The sequence below is a fragment of the Schistocerca nitens genome, chromosome 6, assembly GCF_023898315.1.
Source record: "Schistocerca nitens isolate TAMUIC-IGC-003100 chromosome 6, iqSchNite1.1, whole genome shotgun sequence".
NCBI lineage: Eukaryota > Metazoa > Arthropoda > Insecta > Orthoptera > Acrididae > Schistocerca > Schistocerca nitens.
In genome coordinates this window covers 420,625,430-420,646,209 of record NC_064619.1, presented here as the reverse complement: position 1 = coordinate 420,646,209, position 20,780 = coordinate 420,625,430, and the positions used below count along the sequence as shown (strand labels likewise).

Genomic DNA, 20,780 nt, shown 5'->3' with positions numbered 1-20,780 from the left:
GGTAGCTGTAAATACAGAATAATGTAGCTTAATGTGAATGAGTGGGAAAAACAAAGCTGTAATGTTCGGATGGAGCATTAGTAGTATCCTGCTAGACACAGTCACACCATTAAATACTGGGCATAAAGTTGCAAAGCAATATGAAATTGAGCAAGCATGTGAGGATCGTGGCAGGAAAATCGATGACTTCAGATTATTGGGAGAATTTTAGGAAAGTGTGATTCATCTGCAAGGACATGACATATTGGGTTCTAGTATGACCTATCCTTGAGTACTGCTCGAGTGTCTGGGACCCATTCTAGATAAGATTTAAGGAAAACGCCAAAGCAATTCAGAGGAGGGCTGTTAGATTTGCTACTGGTAGGTTATAGAACACACAAGTGTTACAGAGATGCTTTGGGAACTCATAAGAGGGAGAGTGACGTTCTTTTTCAGGGACATTATTGAGAAAATTTAGAGAACCAGCATTTAAAGCTGACTGCAGAACATTTCTATCGTTGCCAACATATATTTCACATATGGACCACGAAGACAAGATACGAGAAATTAGGCCTTATATAGAGGTATTTAGATAGTCATTTTTTTCCTCCCTCTATTTGTGAGTGGAACAGGAAAGGAAATGACTAGTAGTGGTACAGGGTACCCTCTGCCATGCACCATACAGTGGCTTGCAGAGTATGTATGTATATGTAGAAATCTGAACTCGAATCTACAATAAGTAACCAACTGAAAAGTTTTAAGGATAGCATTAAACAACAAATAAGTAACGAATTTACAGAAGTAAAAATCTTTTTGTACAAAGAACTAAATGAAATTAACAGTAAAGTCGGCCTTGTTGTCAGAGCTGAACATCCAGGTTGAGGCATCCAGTAGTATCCTTGCAGTGGAGGAAACTTACTTTAACTCAACCTCTACATATACATTATTACAGGATGTATACGACCCGGGACAACCGGGAGATCCAGGAAAAACCTGGGAATTTTTTCATCCGGGAGAAAACCGGGAAAAACCCAGGAATTTTTTACGATTCCGGGAATTTTTCATTGTTTTAGTTTTCAGTTAAATTTTTGTGATTTTGAGTGGTAAGTACCAATACTCTAACAAAGGATATTACTGTACCCCGCTACTGCAGAATAACACTGCAGCAACGAAACATGAATGAGAGAGAGAAAAAAAACGTAAAATAAACTTAAGTTGCATAGGAAATGCGCCGTATACAACAACAAAACACAGTGCTCATACAAGCGTCTGCCAACAGCAAAATGTGTCAAAGACTTTTGGAAAACTATGCAATGCTTCATAACAGCGTGGCATGACAACTGTTTAAATTAGATTCCTTTGAGCAGTTGCGGGCGCGCTCTTGGGCATGCGTAGTTGAGTCGTGTATGAGTAGTACCTTCTTTCACTTCTTGTTACAGAAGTGTGGCTTGGCGCCACTACCTTCTAAAATACAGTAAATCCGGGCCTGATGCACAGAGCAGTCTGAGTTGTGGTGGGGAGGTGGGTCGTCTCCACGTGACCTGTGTTTACGTTCAGTGATTTTGTTGTTTCCTTTTCATTTACTGCTCTCACGTTAAATGATGAAACGGATTTTTGTGACCGGGAGGTATCAAATGAATTAAAATACATTGGCACAATTACGGATGGCTAAAATATGTCATTAGTTTCACATTTTATTTCCACCTTTCTGACAGTCAAGCATTAATCGCCTTGCAGAACAATGAAGTTATCTTTGTCGGTTTGCTAAAGAAATTTGGCTTTTATTAATCTTTTCTGCTGAGGCAGTCAGTTTATTTGAAACAAACTGTTTAATTGCACACTGTTGGCTGGTTTCAACTGTTCGCTGATTTCAAGTGCACGTATGACATTATGCCATAATAAAGAACCAAACATGAGATAATACAATACTGGTACTCCAAGAAAATTTACATCCGAATCTGGGCATACAAATGTGCACTTTAAGCCGAATTATGCATTTTAGTATGGTTCACGAAATTCCGATGCTCTTGAAGTATCCTTTGATGTCTTGTTTCTTTTATGACCTAATGTAAGACCTTTTAATGTTTTACACGTACAAACATATGGCCTTCCTGCGTCATCGCGCGGTGGCGACTGTTATCTGGCGCTCTCTTGCAATTGCTGAAACGAACCTATTTCTAACAGGTAGCGGGAAAATATTGCGAACGGTGGTTCGAAAAGTGTTACATACATTAAAAGCAAATTTCCTTTTACACAAGATGAACCATGTGCGAGAATGTACGATGAATTTAGTAAATAACAAAGCGTTTGACTCTCATTTAAAAATCAACTCTTTGAGGACGGCCAATTAGAAGAATTTCGAGCTCAGAAGATCACTCATTTATGTCGTCATTAAAAATTTTACTGGCACATTTGTGTGATGAATCTTAAAGTGTAACATGCACAAAAAAGATCAACATTATATGTGGAAGCTTAGCTTCTCTTCCAGCTTATTAAGCTTCGAGACCAAAATTATATGTGAATGCTATGTGTATCGACTTAAAGCATTAACTTTCCTTATTTGTGTGTTCGTGCTACTTAAGAGTGATATTGCTATTGGCTGACTACATCACGTGTCCTATGCTGTCATCAGATAGCGAGATCACGCTTACAAAAGCGTATCGCAATCTCGATTTCAATGCTTCGGAAAGTAGCATGTGGTGTTTGGTGGAATTCAAATTTATACCTTCGTAATACGAAAATGTGCATCGTACATAATGCTACACATCAAAGGTGTTTCAAAATCTGTTTTTTTTTTTTTTTTTTTTCCCCCTGAGTTTCGTTTTCTGAAGTGGCGGGAAATTCTACGTCGGTATATAAAACCATAAACAGTCAAAGGATTGATGAGTTTTCCAGTGCCAAGGAATAATATATGGTCACTTAACACAGAAAAGTGTATTTTCGCCCAGGAGAAAGAGTATTTTTAACCGGGAAATCCGGGAATTTTTTTTTCCTTGTCCACGTAGACACCCTGTATTATCTTGCAATTCACAATTAATTGTCTGGTAGTGGGCTCATTGAACTATCTTCAAACAATTTTTCTGCCATCCCACTCTTGAACAGAATGAGGGAAAAGCAAACACTTCAAGCTTTCTGTGTGCACTGAAATTTCATAAGAATGCAATGAGAAATGCCATAGTTTTAATTATTGCCACCCCAAATCATGTATCATATCCATGACACTCTCTCCCCTATTTCATGACAATATAAAAACTGTAATGAGAAAAGTATTTAGAAGAAAATGTGAAATAAAAGCAGAATTGTACATAGAAAGTAGGGCAAGTGATGACTGAACTTTTATGGTGACAAATATTCACAATAATGAGACATTGCATGTCGTAGGTTATTGTGAGATTTTTGCTTCAGTAATGGCTTGAAAAGTTGCAGGTTGAAATGTGGAAAAGTGTGTGTGATACTAGCACTGACAATAATATCTTTTGGTGCAGATTTACGAAAAACTCCAGTAAAAGAAAGTTTAGTTGTTGTTCTTGGTAATATGTAGTGAAGGTACTGAAAAGAGTAGTGGCAGAACTGATGCTTGTTATTGAAACAATGACAGAATTTGAAACAGATGGGGTTCAAGAAATTTCTGATGAGGAACATTCATTGATGCTCATACAGTATTATTTGAGAAATTTCCTTTTCCATGCTGCATGCTTTCTTCAGCTCATCTGTTTAACTTTTCACACTTACTTTCTACCTCCAATCTGCCTTCTTTTCTGTAAGGAAATAATTTTTTAGACAGGTAAAGTTGATCTGTAATATTACGTACTGAAATTGAAAATTTTCTTGGATTTAGTAGAAAGTTGAAAACTTTTTGAATATGAAGTAACAATTGCTGCACTCTGAATTTTTACTCTGTCTGAATTTCATGTTTACAAAATTTTAGTTGATGCTATTTGTTTGACTGCAGTTTGCATTCAGGGTTTATTATGAAAATTGTGGTGGACTCTCTTTAGCAATGTGCATAAACCTGAGGCATGAATTTGATTTTCTGGCATGTGTGGATAAGAAATAAGCCTATCATGAAAATGTGAATAAGTATCTTCACTTACGCTTCAAACCCTGGACCTGAACATCATCCCTTAGACATCAGGAAGATGTCATTTGGTGCCACAAATACACCAAAAAACAAGATGAGTGTTAATACCTTTCTCTTCATTGCAACAACAATTTTAGAACTATTTCTCTGCACAGCTGTTTGTTGCAAAATATAATTGCACATTTAAATAGCTGTTTAAACTGTATGAAGTAATGCTGTTAATTTTTTATCGAGAATACATAATAATGACTTTTACTGAAACTAGGCAATAGAAGTCAAACAATGAAAAATCCAGGATGGAATGTAACAATATCAGAGAAGGAAAGTTGCTACTCGCCATATAGCGGAGATGCTGAGTCACGATAGGCACAACAAAAAGATTCACACAATTATAGCTTTCAGCCATTAAGGCCTTTGCCATCAGTAGACACACATACACACATGCACACACACACTCACGCAAATGCAACTTGCGCACATGTCTGCAGTCTCATAGAACTCTCCTCTATATGGTGAGTAGCAACTTTCCTTCTCTGGTATTGTTAGGCAATAGAAGTGCTAGAAACCATATTTGAACTGATATTTCCTGCTATATGGGTTTGAGATATTTCATGCTGGGGGCCTATAAATTCTCAGTACTAATAGCTCGTTTGTACCCTAACATACAATTCTGGCAGTGCATTCAAAGAGCTACTCAACACAAGATTTACATAAAGGGCCTGGAACATAGCCACATTTTGTATATATGAGGTGTTTAAAATAATGGAATTTTTTCTTTTGGAAACAATTTTATTCATTCATCTACAACAATGTCAAAACAATCTCCATTAGATGCTCTACACATATGCCAGCACTTTTGTCAATCCCCAAAACACCTGATGAACTTTATTTTCAGAATAGGCGAACCATCTCAGTGACGCATTTTTAGTCTCAATTATGTTTATAATGACCTTAAATGTTTTCATTGTTTTTGGAATACAGAAAAGTCACATGGGGCCACGTCTGGAAGCTGAGGTGTCAATACTTTTGCCCTTCTCCCAAATTCAGTCATTTCACACTAGTTAAAGACCTTCTCTCCTTCTCCCAATCCTTACTTTGGGAACACTTTTTTTTGCCACTGACCAAATCAATCAGACTCAGTCCAAACCAATATCAGACACCAACTCTCTCAACTTATTCCTCCAGATAACCCTGGTCTAGCACCACTTTCCAGAATATCTTAACCTCAAATCTTGCTTAACAATCATTCCCCAAATTATTCAACATGGAAACCAACCTCACATCCACAGAAAGAACTACAACCACCACCTAAAAGCTGATCCTGCACTTATAATGCTACTGGCTGACAAAATCAACAACACTGTGATTATACATACAGAGATTACCTGCCAGAAGGACTCAGCCAGCTGCTCATCTACAATCTCTGCCACAGTGAACGCAACTCCAGTACCTCCTAAAATCTGTAGGTCCATCCTAGAACCTCTCCACTGAGACCTTCTTCCTCTTCACATCTGTCACTCCCCACTCTCCTACCTTCTACGTGCTTCCTAAAGTACATAAATCCAAACACTGAGGGCACAACATTGTGCGTGGTTACTGTGCCCTCACAGAGAGACTCTCTGCCCTTGTGGACCATCACCTTGTGCCTTTTATCCACAACTTCCCTCTCTGTCCGAACAGGCCTTGGAAGGCCCAATGGTACCGACTGGCCGCCGTGTCATCCTCAGCCCATAGGCATCACTGGATGAGGAAATAGAGGGGCATGTGGTCAGCACACCACTCTTCTGGCCGTGTGTCAGTTAACGAGACCAGAGCCACTACTTCTCAATCGAGTGGCTCCTCAGTTTGTCTCACAAGGGCTTAGTGCACCCTGCTTGCCAACAGTGCTCGGCAGACCGGATTGTCACCCATCCAAGTGCTACTCCAGCCCGATAGTGCGTAACTTTGTTGATCTGACAGGAACCGGTGTCACCACTGTGGCAAGGCCCTTGGCACCCATAACATACCCTTCCATGTAAAAGACACTGTACATTTCCTCTTCCTGCTCTCCACTCTCCTTTACCACCCAGTGCCTGCTCATTACTGTTGATTCCACTTCCCTCATCAATAATATCCCCACTGCCCATGGCCTTGCCAGTGTTCAACACTAACTTTCCTGGTATCTGACTGTCTTCAAACCTACAACCTCCTTCCTAGTCACAACAATCAAATACATCCTCACCCACAATTGCGTCTCGTTTGAAAGCATCTTCCTAACTACCCAAAATCCCAAGCCCCTCATCTGGTTCAAATTAATTGATGACATCTTTATGATCTGGACTCAGGGTGAGGGCATCCTATCCACTTTCCTCCAGAACCTCAGCGCCTTATTTCCCATTCTCTTCACTTAGTTCTTCACCGTCCAACAAGCCTTCTTCCCTGATGTCAACCTCCACCTCAAGGTTGGCTGTCCACATCTAACTTACCAACCATCGACAATAGCTCCACTCTTGATAGCTGCCACCCATTTCAAACTATGAAGTACCTTCCATACAGCCCAACCACTAATGGTTGTCACATCTTTAGTGCTGAGCAGTGTTGTCCAAATAAGCCAAGGGCGCCTACCATCTCCCACATTCCCACTGTACAGATTTTAATGACCACTCCTTGCAATGTATCCTTCGTTCTTATGTCCCCCTGGCATCAACATTCACTAGTCCCCATCCTCCATTTAACTATCTCCTTTCCTGTTTTCTCTCCATCCGTACAAATGCCTTCTATCACACTAGCATACCTGCATAATCCTTTCCCCTTCTCTTCTCTCCCTTTTGCCCTCCCCCTGCTCAGCGCAGTCTCCTGATGCTGCACCTAGCAACCCATTGTCTTGTTCACACCATGTCCCTGCACACTCCTGTAGGTAGCAGTAGCATCTTCCCCCAACCCCTTCTCTGCTATCCATTCCCCTCTCCTCGCCACACATATTTTATGCCCCACCCCTGAAAGATCCCTGCTCACCTGGGATAGCCACTGTTGGGCCATAGGACACAGATATGACAATGGTCAACAGTGTATATGAGCTATGCGTGTTGCCCTCTACGAGGGTGAAGTAAGGAGTGGAACAACTTTGTACATCAGTGAACATTAACCACACTGAAAATTAATTAAAATTGTTGCATAATGTGCATGTTGTATAATCTATATATCCCCACCTCTCTCCACATGCACCACTTGGCAGTGATGCTACGTGGGGGGCAGTTGGGAAGGAGTGGCACTCCTAACGAGTTATGCTTAGCCAAAAAGATGAACACATGAGACCAGCTGATGTTATTGCATGTACAATAGCTTAGTTACTCACGATATCATAGTAAAACTATTGATATGTGACTGCAGCCACAGGTAACAGCTAGCCAGTTCATAAATCAGAAATATCATGTAACAATAACGTATTGTGATTTTATATAGTGGTTTGTGTATAAATATTTTGCATAGTAAAATTTAGGTACTAAACAATTTAGTAAGGACAGACTATTTGAAATAAGTAACTTTTCTTGAAGGATTATTCAATATGCTTTAATGTTATTCTATCACAAATGGAAGTTCATTTCTTTCTCAACCACTAACCATTCTCATAAGATAATGGCAATAATTTATCAAAAAACTTAAATACGATTAATAATACTGCAAACATTATTTAAGGTGTGTACATCTTGTTGTACACCAAATGGTAAAAGCAGTGTCCCTGTAGAACAACAACATTAAATTTTTACAGAGTAACACAACTGCTAGTCTGTAATTTTCTTCATGAGGTGAGATTGCTCTACTGCTGACAGACACATAAAAATAGAAATATCTATCATAGCTTTCAGAACCATTAGGTCCTTCTTCAGGGATGAAAGAGGAATAGGTGGGTGATGGGTAGAAAGGAGAGCTGGGATGCTCAGAATCCAGCCTGGGAGGGTCCTACCTCTTATGAACATATGAGTATAAAAATATATTTTTTTCCTTTCTTTTTGTAGGATTTTTAATTTACTCATATACTCAATGGTATCTGTTACTTTTTATTTTCCTTCTTCTTATGCCTGCCCCCCCCCCCCCTCTCTCTGCTCCCTATCTCTTTCTCTCTCTGTTTAGTTCCTGTCCCCTTTTTCACTTTCCTCCCACTTCATGATTACACCAGTCTTACACTGTTCACTTTAGTTACCACTTCTCTTACTCATACTCTTACTCCATTTCTACCTCTCACACTGTTCTTCTAGGATCTCTGAACTGACGCTGGTAGAGTTCTTACCAATGTACTATGTTTGACCTACTACTTTCTCTGATGCTTCCCTCTTAAGCTTTGGCACCCCTTGTACAACAACTCTCAACCTTGGTTCTGAGTGATTTTCCTTTCCCAAATTATTCCTGTTTCCTCCCTGAGGAAAGAACAAACATTTCTGTAAGCTAGGATAGTTCTTTTTTATTTTTATGTGCAGCTTATGCCAGCACTTAGATTTCATCTCTTGAGGTTAGGAAGAGCTAGGCATTCTGTATCATAATTTTACAGTCTTCCCACATAAATTTTCCTGCTCATACAATAAATCTAAAAGATGGCTATTATACAATATAATGAAACTTACTGCATTCATGTTACTCCTTCATTCTTTTGTCCTTCTTAGAAATAGAAAAATAAATACTTTCTATGTAATCACCACATCTCCTTTCACCCACTGTATATCAACGAATGGCTTGTCATAGACTTTAAAATCTAAATTTATCCCTCTTCATAATAAAGCTTGTTTTTTACATTATTATTTGTTCTGATAAGTCAAAGCTGACTGATTTTACAGGCACATAAATCATAACTTTTTTTTTCTCACATAACAATAAGGAAAGACTGTAAAATGAAGTAAGGAGAGTGTGAATTGCCATTTTGTTACTGAATGGCAAAGTGTAAGTAGATTTTCATATGCCTCCCTACAAATAAAATGTTTTTGTTGGTTTCTCTTATCTATCTCTCTCTAAGTTATTTCAGTGTAATTATACAAGTATTATTCTGTGATTTATAATGTGATCTTAACATTACTGATCCATGGCATTTTTCAGATTTCTTGCCACGGTGATGATTCCATTGGTAAACAGACTATTTGGAGTTCAGACAGTAAGCACAATATTTAAGTCCGTGAAACATTGTGCACAAAATGGAATAATTATCTCTGCTAGAAACCTAATGAAATATTATAGGTGGAAAAAAGCAACCAATCACAAATTTTGACTAAATTATTTATTTCAACATAATTAGTTTATGACCTAGGCCCATTGTCCAGTGACATAAATAAACATGTGCCTACCAGCTTTCTCTTCAGCATGACATGCATCAGTGAAGCAGACTTCTGTTTTTTAATGCATAAAGTAAATTTTTTCTCAAGTATCAGAAAGTAAAATGTTAAAGTTGCTATAAAGTACACAGTCATTAATATTGTGTTGTATTATGGGACAAAAGTGTGAAATTTGTGGAAGAAATCACTACTGCTAATCTGAATATGAGCCAAGGTGCGAAACTCGCTAAGGTGAAATAAATCATTCACATGAAAAATGTTCTGGTTGCAATTTTTCTTCAGTATATTTCTGAAAACATCTGCTGGAAACCTTCATCGATAAAATCATGAAAAACTATTTATATTATTATGAATTTTTGCTCTATTGTAAATAGAAAATGATGAAAAAAGGAACTTACTTATTGAACAAAATGATAGCTGTTGCATTATATGGAGTTGTGAATGCCACAGTTTCAATTCCAGTTTCATTGTTTGGCACAATATTAATCCTCACTGAATCTTCAGGAATAAACTTGGAAAAGTGGCCAATAGCATAAAATAAAGGCTGCTTATAAAATTCATCATTTTTCGCATTCACAATAACTGAAGCATCAACATAGTTTTCTACCCAGTTAGGGCCACCTTCCTGGTTTAATGCCAGATTCCAGTCATACCATCCAGTAACCCAGTGTGTGAAATCCTGGAAAGGAAATTTAAGTGAATACACTGGGAAGTATATGGTAGATGCAGTGATTATCATTTTATTGTTGGCTGAGTGGTACATACTGGCACAGGATATGTTGTTGTATTAGTTGCAACACACGCCATACATCAACATTCATGGAATAATTGTTACAACAGGTTATTTATTACACATGTAGACAAAATTTTTTAGTGTGTTCATTGTAATGATAATAGTTACTAAGTATCAAAAATGTTCCAGTAATGGAGAGGTTTTCAAATTGTACCTTGAATAAAAGTCAACAATATCTAATCTTAAATGCAAATTATGTCTACTTAGCTTACCATCAGCAGGTGCAGACATAAATAAATTCTCAAAAGCTGATGAAAGTCAAGCTTTTTGAAACAAAAGATTCCTCACCTAGTAAAACACAAGAAAGAGAGAAGAAAACGGGTTTATTTCAGGGCAAAGCAGAAAAACTGATCAAACACTAAGGTCAAGCAGGAACGTACACTATGTGATCAAAAGTATCTGGACACCTGGCTGAAAATGACTTACAAGTTCGTGGTGCCCTCTGTCAGTAATGCTGGAGTTCAGTATGCTGTTGGCCCACCCTTAGCCTTGAGGACATCTTCCACTCTTGCAGGCATATGTTCAATCAGGTGCTGGAAGCTTTCTTGGGGAGTGGCAGCCCATTCTTCATGGAGTGCTGTACTGAGGAGAGGTATCAATGTCAGTTGGTGAGGTCTCGCATGAAGTCGGCGTTTCAAAACATCCCAAAGGTGTTCTATAGGATTCCAATCAAGACTCTGAGCAGGCGAGGCCATTACAGGGATGTTATTGTCGCGTAACCACTCCGCAACAGGCTGTGCATTATGAACAGGTGCTCGATCATGTTGAAAGATGCAATCACCATCCCCAAATTGCTCTTCAACAGTGTGGAGCAAGAAGGTTCTTAAAACATCAATGTAGGCCTGTGCTGTGATAGAGCCATGTAAAACAACAAGGGGTGTAAGCCCCCTCCATGAAAAACGCAACCACATCATAACACCACTGCCTCCGAATTTTACTATTGGTACTACACACGCTGGAAGATGACGTTCACCAAGCATTCGTCATACTCACACCCCGCCATTGGATCACCACATTGTGTACCGTGATTCGTCACTCCATATAACGTTTTTCCAAGTTTCAATCGTCCAATGTTTATGCTCCTTACACAAATCGCGGCATCATTTGGCATTTACCCGCATGATATGTAGCTTATGAGCAGCTGCTCGACCATGAAATCCAAATTTTCTCACCTCTCGTCTAACTCTCATAGTACTTGCAGTGGATCCTGATGCAGTTTGGAATTCCTGTGTGATGGTCTGGATAGATGTCTGCCTATTACATGTTATGACCCTCTTCAACTGTCGGCAGTCTCTGTCAGTCAACAGATGAGGTCGGCCTGTACGCTTTTGTGCTGTATGTGTCCCTTCACATTTCCACTTCACTCTCACAATGGAAACAGTGGACCTAGGGATGTTTAGGAGTGTGGAAATCTCGTTTATAGGCATATGACACAAGTGACACCCAATCACCTGACCACGTTTGAAGTCTTTGAGTTCCATGCATGCAGCGCCCCATTCTGTTCTCTCGTGATGTCTAATGACTACTGAGGTCGCTGATATGGAGTACCTAATATGAAAAGCATATGTGTTTGGGGGTGTCTGGATACTTTTGATCACATAGTGTATGAGGGATAAAATGCAATATGAAATGACAGTGAGAGATAAATTTGAAAACTTGAGAAGTCAGAAACAGCTGGGTATGCAAGACACAAGTCAGAGCAAGGAAAAGACACATTTAAACTAGAAGCAGAGATGAGAAATATTTGACAGCAATCAATAAAAGTAATGTGATGTAAATAGTGAAAAAGAAGTAAAAATAACGAAATGCCTAACTGAGTAATGTTAAATAGGAACAAAAGGGAAAAATCAATAATCAAATCAGCAGCACTGGAAAAAGGCAAGGTGAAAGCTGAAAGAGAACACATCTCAATAACATAAAATATAATGCTCTCAATTACTGAGAACACCTTTAATGCAAAACAGTGGGTTGACAAGTCTCATGAAAACATACTGAGTAATATTGTTTAGTAAAATAAAAATTTAATTATCATCAGAAACTTATCTGAGCTTCATGTATTTAGACTACGCATATCCTATTTATATAGTAAGGAAAATTCTGGCAGAATGTGAACACTTTATGAGTAAAGGGGGCCATTCACCAAATAGAAAAAAATGTTGAGTCATAAACAGCCACACACAAAAAAGAAAGAAAACTTGCTAGTTTTCAAAATAAATCTTTTGTCAGGCTACAATATCAATATGTAGACACACATATACATGCACACATCCATGCACACATGTCCACATACAAGAGCACGCACGTGCACACACACACACACACACACACACACACACACACACTTGGCTTGGGTGGATGGCAAGAGAGAAGCATGAGGTAGGAACAAGTGTGGCATGGGTAGCTAGTGGTTGGAAGGAGGCAGCAGAGTTGCTGGCATAGAATGCAGGAGGGAGGAGTGGCAGGTAAATGGGCTAGGCAGGTGATACACAGTATTGGAGCTGGTGGAGTGTGGCACATGACAAAGGTGATGTGTGTTGGAAGTGGGTTACAGGACAGGAAAAGGGGAAGCCAGTAAACTGAAGAAAAGGCAGCATAAATAGGACACAAGACATCATCATAGTTTTTGTCTGATTAGTCATTTTACACTTTAATGCAGTTTAGATGAAAACTGCACCCGGATGAAAGATATTATGTACTCTTGCATTACGTCCTGCAGTGATGCAATGATCATTTTGCAAACGAAGGCTCACATATAGTAATCTTATAATGTGCAGCAAGTAAAAAACTAGAACACAGCATACAATTGTACTGTACTAATGAAATCATACAAAGATTTCATTAACAGAACACAGTATGACTGCATGCTGTGTTCTAGTTTTGGGCTTGCTGCATGTTATCAGAGTACGATGTGTGAGCCTTTGTTTGCAAAATGATCATTGTATCACTGTGGGATGTAATGTAGCAAGAGTATATAACATTCTTCATCCTGATGCAGTATTCATGTAGACTGCATTAAAGTGTGAAATGACTGATCAACTACAACTTGTCATGATGTCTTGTGACCTGTTTTTGCTGCCCTTGCTTCAGTTTACTGATTTTAGTGTATTTTTTGTAAATTTTTGAAAGAAGTGCGATTGCGATTATTAATGTAGTTTTCAGGTTGTGATGACATTTGAAGATGAAGACTCATTGCATCAAAACTAGTGCATTTAACCTTTTCAAAAATTTCTTGCATATTGTGCCTGCTGCATATTGTGCCACTGGGTGGTCAGCTTCATTCTTGGTCACAGTTTAGGAGTAGCCATTCATTCTGGTTGACAATTGGTTGGTTGTCATGCTGGCATAAAAAGTTGTGCAGTGTGATTGCAGCGGATTTGGTATGTGACATGGCTGCTTTCACAGATGGCTCTACATCTGATGGATAAACCTGTGACAGGAATGGAGTAGGAGGTGCTGAGTGGGTGGATTGGTTACATTTTGCACCTGGGTCTTGCACAGGGATATGATGCCTATGTCATACATCATAAATGATTTCTTTTATTTCAAAGGAAATGCCTTTTGACTCAATATAATATTATTCACCAGTATGAACCATAATAATCAATTCCCAAGAGGGCTGGTTAAGAACATAAAAAGTTTCTGTTTAATGTCCTGGATGGGGTATGACCATTTCTTTGGTTTATTTTTTTTATTTTTTATTTTTTATTATTAACATAAGAAAGTACATTGGTGATTTGGTGTCGGTAATTCAGTATTGGTATCCATAGTTCACAAACAACGCTTTTACAGCTAAAGACATTCTACATTTCGGTACTGGAAAAATCAACAAAATATTTTTGGTTTACATTTCTTAGGAATCTTAGCAAAAAATAAAGTACTCATTTTCTTTTCTCAGCATTTTTCTGAATGGCTTCCAGCTCCATTTCATTTACTCATGCTTCTATTCTCGTGATTTCTGCATCATCAAGCATGTCCTAAGGTAATCCATACATAAGTGATCTAAAGAATAATAAGGCAACTGCAGAAGATGGTATAGCAGCCGAGATGATAAAGTGGGGAGGCAACAAAGCAATAGAGAACATGAGCAACATAATCAAACAGATTTGGAGAACAAAGAAGTTGCCAGGAGGATGGAAGAATGAAACTGTAGTACCAATACATAAGAAGGGGGGACAAGAGAGATGCAAACAACTACAGAGGAATATCGCTACTAGAGGTTGGATACAAGGTGCTGTCAAAACTCTTGCTCAAGAGAGTAGAAGAACAGGTAGAAAATACAGTTGGTGACTACCAAGCAGGATTCAGGAAGGGAAGAGGATGTATAGAACAGATATTTATCCTGAAAAATCTGATAGAACATAGGGCCTTAAAAAAACAGTAATAACCTTTGTGGACTTCACAAAGGCATGTGACTCCATCGACAGATAGACTCTTGTTAGGATCCTGAAGAACAGAGGACTAGATGGAACTACACAAGAAGTCATCAAAGAAATTCTGACAGACACAAAAGCAAGGGTGACATTCAGAGGAGCATTGTCAGAAGAATTTGAGATAAAGACTGGTGTTAAACAGGGAGATGGAGTGTCACCATTGTTGTTCAATATAGCACTGGATGAAGTGATCAGGCAGTGAAGAGCAATAAACGAGGAAATGGGAATACTAAAGACCCATATGGGGGACAAAAAGGACAACAGGGGTCAAGTGGACTGCCTAGCCTTTGCAGATGACATAGCAATAGCAAGTGAGATGGAAGAAGAGGCAAAGACACAACTCGACAACTTAAGTAAGGTAGCCAGAAAGGCGGGACTGAGGATCACCTATAACAAGACAAAGACATTAAATACCACTGCAGACTGAGAAACACCAGAAGGCACTATGCAAATGGTGGACAATATTAAATGCCTTGGAGAATTTATAACAGGAAGGAACAGGAGCAAGGAGGGAACAACAAAGAGGATAAAGAAGATGAGGTTAGCCTTCTGTATGATGAGAGAGATACACAATGAAAAGAATATATCAACAGAGGCAAAGATAAGCCACCACAATGCAATGGTAAGAAATGCAGTATTATATGCCACAGAGATGGTGACACTAGGAATAAATGGGGCAGAACAATGAGAGAAAGAAGAGAGAAAAATACTGAGTAAAATACTAGGTCCTAAAAGAGGTGGAGAGAGATGGATGTAAAGACCTAGGGAAGAACTGTACTGGAACATGAGAACAATATCTGGGGAAATCAGACTCAAAAGGGCGAGGTTTGGTGGACATGTAATTAGGATGAGTATGGACAAAATAACGAAGAGAGTGTGGGAAACAAGAGGGAGGACAAGGGGAAAGACAGGAACCAAGTGGGTTCTTGAACTTCAGAAGGACTGGTTGGAATTGGGGATCAAGGGGAAGGAAAGGAAAGTTGGAGGAACAAATATACACCTACCAATATGCTGGAGATCAAAGACAGAGAAGAATACAGAGTGTCACCAACAGAGCCGACAGGAGAAAAGGACTCTGAAGATCTCAGAAGAAGAGCGGGAGAGAAGAAGAGAAAGACTGATGAGGTTCTGGGAGTAGAAGAGGAAAATGCAGTCCACGAAGCGGCTACCCGTGGTCCTAAAGAGGCAATAACACAAGAAGAAGAAGAAGAAGAAGAAGAAGAAGAAGCATTATTTTTTATCTCTGACAAAGGTAGTTTCATCTAAACTCAATGTGAAACATGATGACCATGCTTCTTCTAACATACGTTCCTAGAAATATGGTGCCACTTCATCAGTTATTAGGTATCTCTTTTTCTGAGGTGAATGTGAAAGATGTTCAGAAATGAAACTTCCTGGCAGATTAAAACTGTGTGCCGGGCCGAGACTCGAACTCAGGACCTTTGCCTTTCATGGACAAGTGCTCTACCAACTGAGCTACCCAAGCACTCACACCCCATCCTCACAACTTTAATTCCGCCAGTATCTCGTCTCCTACATTCCAAACTTCACAGAAGCTCTCCTGCATACCTTGCAGAACTAGCACTCCTGGAAGAAAGGATGTTGCGGAGACATGGCTTAACCACAGCTCAGGGGATGTTTCCAGAATGAGATTTTCACTCTGCAGCAGATTGTGTGCTGATATGAAACTTCCTGGCAGATTAAAACTGTGTGATGGGCTGAGACTCGAACTCAGGACCTTTGCCTTTCGCGGGCAGGTGCTCTACCAACTGAGCTACCCAAGCATGACTCACACCCTGTCCTCACAACTTTAATTCCGCCAGTACCTCGTCTTCTACATTCCAAAGTTCACAGAAGCTCTCCTGCGTACCTTGTAGAACTAGCACTCCTGGAAGAAAGGATATTGCGGATACATGGCTTAGCCACAGCCTAGGGGATGTTTCCAGAATGAGATTTTCACTCTGCAGTGGAGTGTAGGCTGATATGAAACATGAGGAGGAGAGCTTCTGCGAAGTCTGGAATGTTGGAGATGAGGTACTGGCAGAATTAAAGTTGGGAGGACAGGGCATGAGTCATGCTTGGGTAGCTCAGTTGGTAGAGCACTTGCCTGTGAAAGGCAAAGGTCCCAAGTTCGAGTCTCGGCCCGGCACACAGTTTTAATCTGACAGGAAGTTTCATATCAATGCACACTCTGCTGCAGAGTGAAAATCTCTTTCTGATGTTCAGAAATGCTATCAGGTAACAACTTCTTAAAATTGTTGCAGATATCATTTGATAAATCTGTTGATTAACTGAAAGTCACTGATTTCACTGGCGAAATAACTTAAGCAGTGGTGGATAAACTTTGAAACTCAACATCTGTTAACATCCAAATTGTTGGCACATGTACCCTAACTTGAAGGTCATATCTGATTTGAACAGTTCTAAATGTAACAGATGTGGTTCCCATTTTATTTCAAGGCTACACTTTTGTTGAGAGGAGTGTTAAAAACTGCCTGAAAACCTCTCTTCCCAAAATTAATAGAGCAAGAACACATACTGCAAAATAGTTCACTTTCACCAACTTGTTTCTCACTGCGGTATTGGCCACTATCCAGTCAGCTGCACTTTCAAATAAGCACACCACCAGTTATGCCACTGCATTTCCTACAGCTGCCATCATGGCACGAGGGCACTGCCCCAAACTATTACACCGCTGGCAGTGAGATGCAAGCACCCTCTCTCCAGAACTCCAGTGCCATGCGTACTTAAGTTCCAACATTCAGGCACTGAGCCCATTTTTTGTGTTTGGGAGTTGAATAACATTCACAGTCTTTCATAATGGCCAGGGTTTGACATCTTGTTAATAAACATAGTATTGAAGAGTGACAGCTTTATAAATCTTTTATGTATGTATATATTTCTACATTCAAATCTGGTGTTACCAGATGATGCTACTGTAATAGAAGAGTATTTGACATTCATAATAATAATAGAAATTCCTCGATGGAGCAAAACATAAAATAAAAAGCAAGCAGTCACTCACCCACAGCACAGAAACACATAACAGAAAACACCATTAACACCAGCTTTTGAGTGCTAGCTCTTTTTCTAGCAATACCACACACATTATAATGCAACCATACAGACACCTAAACACACAGTCTTGTGGCCACAGCCAGACTGGCCATGGGAGTGTCTGTCTGGGTGTCTGTGTGGCTATGTTGTAAGGTAATGGGGGATAATGTGGCCATACAGCAGCTTTGGCGGCAATGAAAATACCTGCTATGGAAAAAAAATGGAAATGAGCGTACGGCAATGTTGGCTGGGAGGCCCCTATTCGGGGGAAGTTTGGCCGCCAAGTGCAAGTCTTATTTCATTTGACGCCACAGTGAGCGACTTGCGCACTGGTGATGTGGATGAAATGATGACGAGGGCAACAGAACACCCATCCATGAGCAGAGAAAATCTCCAACACGGCTGGGAATCAAACCCAGGCCCTCTTGCATGGGAGGCGAGCACGTTAACCACCCAGCTAAGCAGGCAGACTGCTGTGGAAAAGTCAATGCATTTATAGACTCATCTTTCCCTGATAAAGAGAAGGCAGCATTCAGCAGTTCCAGATGGTTTGAATTACTTGGCTACATAATTGCATATAATTACTGTTCATGACTTTGCACTTAAGTAAATAATGTAGGGTGTGTTTGTAATGTGACTCCTTGGATTTGCTGGATACCTAATCATTGAAATAGAAGTCATGTGAAAACAAGCTCTTCCAAATGGTTCATAATTTAAATTTAAAGCACAGCAGCAGAAATAATATGTTGGGCTGGTGTACTTCAATCAAAACATTTCATAGTAGAATTAAATTATAAAGATGTTTAGAACAACTGCAAAGTAAGTCATTTTATTATGAAGACATCATTCAGTTTCAATCTTTGTAATGCCAGACAAGTATTTGTATGTCTCATATTTCGTGCAGAGACGTCATTAAATGAAGGGAGAGGGGTGAAACTGTGCCAAAACATGGAGTTATTCCTAATTATATAAATCTGATAGCATGTCATAAATTAGTACTGATTTAAATTTTCTGTGCTTAAGAATAAAATTATGTATTAGATGCAGAGTGAAAATAGTGTAATGCAAAATGGACATGAAAGTACTTGTTTTGTGTTTTGATGAGTGTTCATAGTTCCATTGCTTAGTTTTTATTTTTTTTAATTGAAACGGATTATAAAATTATGTGGTAATAAATGTGTGTAAAATTACATAATGTATTTAGGTTTAAGTATTTAAATCTTATAAAAATGTAAACGAATTGTGGCTATGTTTAGGAATTATTTTGAGTAATGTAGTGTCATATGACCTGACTCAGGACTGGGGATATGAGCATGAAAGTGGGGCTTTTGGTCATTGTCCATTGTGGTGGAAAGTTTGGAGTGGCAAAGTGCCACATGTGTAAGCATGGACGCCAGTGTATGTGAATAAACTGTGAAGGAACAATGTGAAAGTGTGTAGGTGCGATACAATAAACCATGTGTAGGAATTGCACTGATTATTATTTATCCAGATCGTATTTATTTGGGAACTTTAATACGCATGGCCACAAAGTTGGAAGTATTTTTTTTTTTTTAAGAAGTATGTTTCACTCTGAACTTGTATAGTGTACCTCATTTTGTGCAAGGTTGTGGTATAGACAATTGTGTATTCAATTCACTGCTGTTCAAAGGCTAGCCAATATATGACTCAGTATTAGGGGTTCAAGTGCAACTGTTCACTACCAACCCCCTTTGCTGATGAGCCACATGTAAAATAGGTACTGAATGACCCCTAGTACAGTTTCAAGGTGTGTGAATGCGTGTTCCATTGTTACAAAAGAGAGCTAGTGCTCGAAAGCCAGTGTGAATGCTGTGTTATGTGCTTCTGTGTTTGCACATTAATGTGGTACAGGTGAGTTATTGCCTTTCTCTTATTTTATGTATGACATTAAAAACAGTTGCACAAAATACAGTACACCCTGTTTTTATACATTTCAGTGGACTGACCCAAAAAAGCATAAAATGCTGGAAAGTGTAAAACAGAGGAAAGCATAGGTAACATGACAAATGAAAATTAATAGATTACTCCTACTGTCATTCTGTTTGTGCTGTTCAAAATATGAAATGAAAACAATTTAAATTATGCCTATTTAAAAAAAACCTGAAATAATTAATTATATACCGGAGATATTGAGTCACATATAGACACAACAGAAAGGCTATCACAAAATAAGCTTTAAGCCAACAAAGATTCTGCCAAAATAGGTGACAGACAGACACACACACACACACACACACACACACACACACACACACACACACACACACACACACACCATTGCAGCTCACACACAGATGGCTACAGTCCTGGCAGCTTAAGCCACTACGAGCAGCAGCAATGCATGATGGGTGAAGCACCTGGGTGAGGGTAAGGGGGAGGCACTCCTTCTCCCAGTCCCTACAGTGGAAACACTTTTTCGCTACCAACCCTAACAATCAAACTCAACCAAAGACCAATGTTGAACCCTATAGTCCGTGAGACGAGTGATTGGTACTGACAGTTCCGGCGGGCAGACGGCGCTGTTGCCGAACGTGGCTCACAGCACGCGGTGCCCTGTCTGCTACACGCATTCTCTAGCAGCAGAAATAAAAGCGAGACAAAATACAAGTCGTATTGGTACGCGTGAATTTATTTAAAGTTGATGCTTGAAATATATTAACTCGAAAACTGATAAGAGCTATTTAGTACAAGTATCTAAGATGCTGAAACATAATAAAGTTATTTGTTAAACTTCACAACTGAAATGAAAACTATTTTCGCAAGTTGTTGAACATTAGCAGTTTTGGTTTCCATTGTTAAGTATTAGCATTATTAATTTGTTCCACTACAAGCTACAGAATAATTGGTCAGTGTATTAAGAGTTATAATCTGAAGAAAGTACTCACAATATGATGATCTGGTTGTAGATCGATAGCAAACTCCCTCCTTACATTCCTGAATACATTGTAGTTACTGTAATGGAAAAACACCACTCACATCACTGTCAGAATCTGATTTGACATTGTCTTCCTCAGCACTACTCGAACTATCACTGCTCTCTCCCAGATGTATAATTAAATTTTCGATGCATTCTTCCACAACCCCTTCGGTTTTGGCCGCCTCTCTGATGGCACTTGCAGTGC

General features: G+C 39.3%; 1 protein-coding gene across 1 annotated transcript in view; it reads right to left on the bottom strand.

The window, feature by feature from the left end:
- LOC126263743 (lysosomal acid glucosylceramidase-like) overlaps positions 1-20,780 on the bottom strand; it is a 212,864-nt gene that overhangs the window by 21,703 nt on the left and 170,381 nt on the right. The window contains exon 10 of the mRNA XM_049960926.1: positions 9,756-10,036. Within this exon, the coding sequence (XP_049816883.1) occupies positions 9,756-10,036 (281 nt within the window). The remainder of the gene's footprint in view (positions 1-9,755; positions 10,037-20,780) is intronic.